Genomic DNA, 5,861 nt, shown 5'->3' with positions numbered 1-5,861 from the left:
GATGCTGGTAAGTAGTAAGTTTAGAAGCTTGGGAAAATTCTCTTCTTTTGCTTCTATTTTCTGAATGAACAGTTGAGAGTGTGGATATATGAGGCTTTATTGCAAGTTTGAGATACAGTTCACAGAGCGTTGAATGCAAAAGATGGAAAGAAATATACCATGCAAACCCTTACCAAAAGAAACCTGGCATTGTTATACCCATATAAAACAAACTAGGCTTTCAGAATAGAATTTTTGGAGGTAAAGAAGGAGCAATGGTTAATTTTATATGTTTACTTGGCTAGGCCATGGTACCCAGATATTTGGCCAAACATCAGTCTAGAAGTCACTGTGAAGGCATTTTAAAAAAAATGTTTATGCTTGAGAGAGAGAGACAGACAGAGACAGAGTGAGAGCAGCGGAGAGGCAGAGAGAGAGGAACACATAGAATCTGAAGCAGGCTCCAGACTCTGAGCTGTCCACACAGAGCCCAACTTGGGGCTCAAACTCAGGAACTGTGAGATCATGACCTGAGCTGAAGTCAGATGCTTAACCAATTGAAGTCAGATGCTTAACCAACTGAGCTACCCAGGCACCCTCCTGTGAAGGCATTTTTTAAGGGGAGATTAATGTTTAAGTCAGTAGACTGAGTAAAGCAGATTACTCTCCATAATGTGAGTGGGCTTCATCCTATCAGTTGAAGATCTTAAGAGAAAAATATTGAGGTCCTGGAGGTAGAAAGAATTCTGCCTCCAGACTGCCTTTGGACACAGGCTGCAATATCAACACTTCCCTGCATCTCCAGTCTGCCCATCTGCCCTACAGAATTTGGACTTGACAGTTTCCACAATTGCATGAGCCAATTCCTAAACTCTCTGTCTCTCTGTGTCTGTTTCTCTCTGTACACACACACACACACACACACACACACACACACACTATTGATGTTATTGATTCTGTCTCTCTAGACAATCCTGAGTAATATAAAGAGTATTTTTTTTAAATAATGAAGAGATTTTATATTTAAAAAAATGCAGTCTTGAGGCACCTGGGTGGCTCAGTCAGTAGAGCATCTGACTTCAGCTCAGGTGATGCTTTCACAGTTCGTGAGTTTGAGCCACGTGTCAGGCTCTTTGCGAACAGCTCAGAGTCTAGAGTCTGCTTCGGATTCTGTGTCTCCCTCTCTCTCCGCTCCTCCCCAACTTGTGCTCTGTCTCTCTCACTCTCTCTCTCTCTCTCAAAAATAAACATTAAAAAAAATTTTTTTAAATCAGTCTTAAATTTGTATACACCTAAATAATATAGGTGGTCTGTCTGTAACTTTTATGTAGTTTTGTGAACATTTGTTGTGGTTCACACTAAAACTATTTTTAAGTATTGATGGTGAAGATATTGTGGTCCCAAGAAATGGTTGATCCCTTCGAGACATGCACTTCAGGGAAGAAGTAAAACACAGAATAAGTCCAGCAAACTCAGGAGGGAAGGGGCTGAGGGAAGAGAGGAGAGGATAGCAGGAGAGGTAGTGAGAATCTCAGACAACAGACCAGTCCATACCCATGCTGCTTAAATTAGGGGCATTATGTTTGAAATATAGTCCATTTTCTACAGCACCCGCAAGAGAGGCAATGATGGCCACTACAATGGATTTTCATAAACTTCATCAAGAAGTGTATGTGGTAACAGAAGAAAAGTCAGGAAATTTCCTCCAAAGCAATGACAGGATCCAAAACATTGAGGCAACAGCGGATTTCAAGACATTTCGGGCAGCTGGGACTCTTCTGAACTCCAAAGGCAAGTCTTGATTATTTAATTCCTCCTCTTAAAGAACACAGAAGATACAAAGTTGCCCTTGTTCTCCGAAGTTGGCTGTTGACTTCACATTCTCATGTGGACCATTCATGAGCATGGCATCAGCTACTTTCTATGGATCCTCTCAATCCAAAACAACTGACAGAGTCAGGAAAACAGGCAGATCTTGTCCAGTCATGGGCTGGGCTTATCTCTCCCTCCTCCAATGGCATTTCTTCCATATCATTTTCTATGTATTTATTTCTAGAATGGGCTAAAGGTTGAGTGGACATACATATTCTTTACAATCCAGTAAACTATTGGCATGAAGCACCAATAATATTAAAGTATAATTTTGGATGAAAACACAATGGCTAGGTTAAACACCTTAATAAGGAAAAATTTTAAACTGGGGAAAAGACAGAGAATATTTAAAATCAATGAAGAAAAATTAATTCAAGAATAGATGTTGAGCCTTGGTAGTTGCCTCAAAATAAACAAACAAACAAAAATTAAGGAAAATAGAAAGCCTTGAAGCTCACTTCACTTCACATGCATACACACACACATAAACACACACACACACACACACACACGCATCTAAATTAAAGATTTAAAGAGAAAAGCAATTTGAGAGAAGCTAAAGAAAATATGAGATAAAATGTTATCATTTTAGAATGCTATGGATTTTTAAGCAGGACACATGACTCAGAATCCATAAAAATTTTTTGTTACACTTACTACATACTATTTTAAAAATTCTGAATGGCAAAAAAATAAAAAAGCCCATGCAGTCAAAGGATAATAATAAACATTTTAAAAAGATGCATGTATATGACACCCATATTACAATTTTCTAAACAGACAATGTTCCTTCAAATCTGTATATTTAAAAGACAGTAACCTAGTAGGAAATGGATGGAGATAGAGAATTTATAGAGAAAACATGTAATCAGCTTTGAAATATATGAAATGAAGCTCCATCTCCTTCATAATTAAAGAAACTGTTAATAATAAAAGAAATGTAACTGACAAGCAAAGCTCAAAAACCTCAGTTATACACAAGGTGTGGGGGAAATAGGTATTCTGCCCAATCACCGCTATTAGTGGTATATCTTACTAAAATATACCTAGAAGACAATTTGAGTGAAACCTATAGACTAATATGAGTATGTCCCTTTCTTTCTTTAAATTTTTTTAAGTTCATTTATATATTTTGAAAGAGAGAGCATGAGCAGGGGAGGGGGAGAGAGAGAGTCTCAAGCAGGCTTTGCAGGGTCAGTGCAGAGCCCCATGCAGGACCCGAACTCATGAACCATGAGATCATGACCTGAGCCAAAATCAGGAGTCGGACACTTAACCGACTGAGCCACCCAGGTGCCCGGAGTATGTTCCTTTATTGAACAATGTTTTCTTTTCCCTGAAGTGAATAATTAATTACGATATTTTTCTATTTTAATTGTTTTGGCTTCCTTTTTGAGGTGCTCTTCCTCAGTTCATGACTAACTTCCATTCATCTGCAGGGTTTGAGAAGCGATCCTTGCTAGATAGGCTCAGGTAAAGAACGTGGGCTGCCCACTACTTACATATTTTCTATTCAGTCCTCCTAGTATCCTCCAAACTTCCCCCAAACACACACACACACACACACACACACACACACACACGACACTATCTCAACTACTAAAATACAATAGGTGCTTCTTTTTCCTAACCCTCTGCTGAGGGAACAGCACACACTAAGTCGTTTCACCGCTCTGCCTCCTCGGTTTCTTCTTTATTCGGCCAGCTGAGCGAGTTCGCACAGCTCCATATGTTGCTCACCCTTGAACATTTTTCTGACATTACTATCTGCTGTCATCTGCTTTTTCCGTTCTCTTTGGGGGTTCATATATTTCACAATCTCTTTACTCTCTTTTTAATAGGGCTTCAAAGGGTACAGAGAGGAATATGTATGCTGCATCTTTCATTGGCCCTACAAAACCACCCCTCACTCAAGGCCTTCTTGTTAGAGAGCCAACGGATCTGCGTATTGGCCAAGAATAAAAGGAAGGACACAGGTCATGATTTAGGTGCATCATTTCCTCAATTATGTGTCTGCCCCCTCCCTTCATTTTGAATATCAGCCTGTGTCTACCATCTGTCTTACTAGAAAAGAAACCAGGACAAAAGTCCTTTGTCTCTTTTTTCATTGCTCACTTACATATGTTCCCCTCCTTTCTTCCCTCCCCTTCTTTCTCTATTCAAACCTGGTTTGGGGCTGCAGCTCTCCCATCACCTCTCCAGCCCATCCTCTGTCAGGAAGACTTGGGACGGACACCACCTTCTCGGGCACACCCTGGCTCTCTCAGTGTGTCATTGGACACAGCAATACCCACCAGGGGGGCCTCAGCAGCTTGTGGGGCTGGACTTTCACTGCAGGGTGAGCAAGACACCACTTCAATGTTATGTGGTTTCACCTTGAAATTACTTAGGTCCTGGCTTAGGAACTATTGCATTTATATTGCACTAATGAACAGCTGGGTTTGGGGAATGTTCCTTCTGGTTCCCATGCTCTAGCCATTTGTACGACTTTTGTATCAAGCAGACACTGAGGGGCAAACCACCATACGCTGTGCTGGAACCAGAGAGGATCAGTCAGAGACGCTCAGCATCTGGGCTCCTGTTCTGCTCAGAGTTTGTGCTCAGCTCCCCCTGCAGTCCCTGTCACTGTGTCACTCACAGCACAGTAGTACACAGCCGAATCTGACGCTTGCACTGAGGACTTCTCCAAGTGGAAGGATTTGGATTTGCTGTCGTAGGTGGCTTCAAAACCTTTGTGACTTCCCTTCTCCTTGTCCCTCAAGGCTTTCAGGAGGAGCTGTGGACTTTCTCTGGGATATTGGACATACCAGAACAGAGTGGGGGTCCATGTTGTTGAATAAGTACAGTTTATAATCAAGGACTTCCTTTCAGGAATGGTCACTGGGCCTTGCATCTGGGTCACTGAGTCTCCATCTCCATGGGTTCGTCCTGGGGAAAAAGAAAAGAGACCTGTGTCACCTTGGGCATAAATCTCCTGTATAAAATTATAGTTATAGGTTTTGCTGTCACAATAGATGAAACAATCCAAATACTAAGAGGCATTTTACTTACCAAGCATCAAGAGTACCACAGTCACGAAGCCTGGAGAAGAGTTCATCTCTAGAGTGTCACCTAGATAATATGTGCTTCATTCTTAGCAGGAAGAAGCATTGGAGAGACAGAGCAATGATCAGTGGAAGCCCACATTTCTCAGGAAAGGTGTTTGTGTTAGGAAGCTGCACCCCCTGCTGGACGGGGACTGAAACAGGATGCATGGTGGCCAGGGTCCTCCCAGAGTCAGCAAGATGTCTTTGTCCCTGACTTTATGAGGCACATGGCAGTCTTCAGGTGGCACTTGGAAATCTGAACAGCAGCAATCCTGACCTCCCAGGTCTACTTTCTTCTTAGGACACTACCTGATGTGGAAGTTCTTTACCAGAACATCCCAGCACGTTTCTGTAGCTGAGAGGATAACAGTCTCTAAAGCATTAAATACAGTACTTTATGTTTTCACGTATCCATTGTGAGCCAGTCTAAAATCTACTGACTCCCAGAAAATAGTTGGGGTTGAATACAGAGAAAGTAATAAGAAGTGAAGTTACTGAGTTATTATGTGTTTTTCAGCAATGTACCCCAATATTTAGAACACTGTTCTTTTTTAAGCACTTACTGAATATTTCTTAAACAAAAATAATTAACATGTGGAGTTTAATTAAAACACAGTGTTTACTTGGTCCTAAAATATTACCAATGTAAAATACTATCTTTTCAATAAAAGCCTTTCAAAAGAAAAGTCACACTATTTTATAGTCAAATATTTTAGTAGTCAAATATAATTGATTTTCTAAATCATTAAAAAGTGAAAAATATGAGTTCTACACAGAAGAAACATCATAAATGAAGTTGTTGAATCCCTACAGAATGCTCTGAGGTTCTTATCTTATTCCCTCACTGTTTTGCTGATTCTTATATGTGTAAGGTGACTCTTTTATGTGAATTAGGCAACAAATACTAATGCTATACTCTTAAGA

The 5,861-nt window shown here is 40.6% G+C and overlaps 1 gene segment (V, D, J or C); it reads right to left on the bottom strand.

Moving 5' to 3' along the window:
• Window positions 1-4,438: 4,438 nt before the first annotated feature.
• LOC131517949 (T cell receptor alpha variable 9-2-like) lies at window positions 4,439-5,157 on the bottom strand. The segment is given in 2 exon segments: window positions 4,439-4,779; window positions 4,903-5,157. Coding segments are annotated over 2 exon segments (387 nt in total).
• Window positions 5,158-5,861: the final 704 nt, after the last annotated feature.

Source organism: Neofelis nebulosa, chromosome 7 (assembly GCF_028018385.1).
Source record: "Neofelis nebulosa isolate mNeoNeb1 chromosome 7, mNeoNeb1.pri, whole genome shotgun sequence".
Lineage (NCBI taxonomy): Eukaryota > Metazoa > Chordata > Mammalia > Carnivora > Felidae > Neofelis > Neofelis nebulosa.
This window is presented reverse-complemented; position numbering and strand designations above follow the sequence as displayed.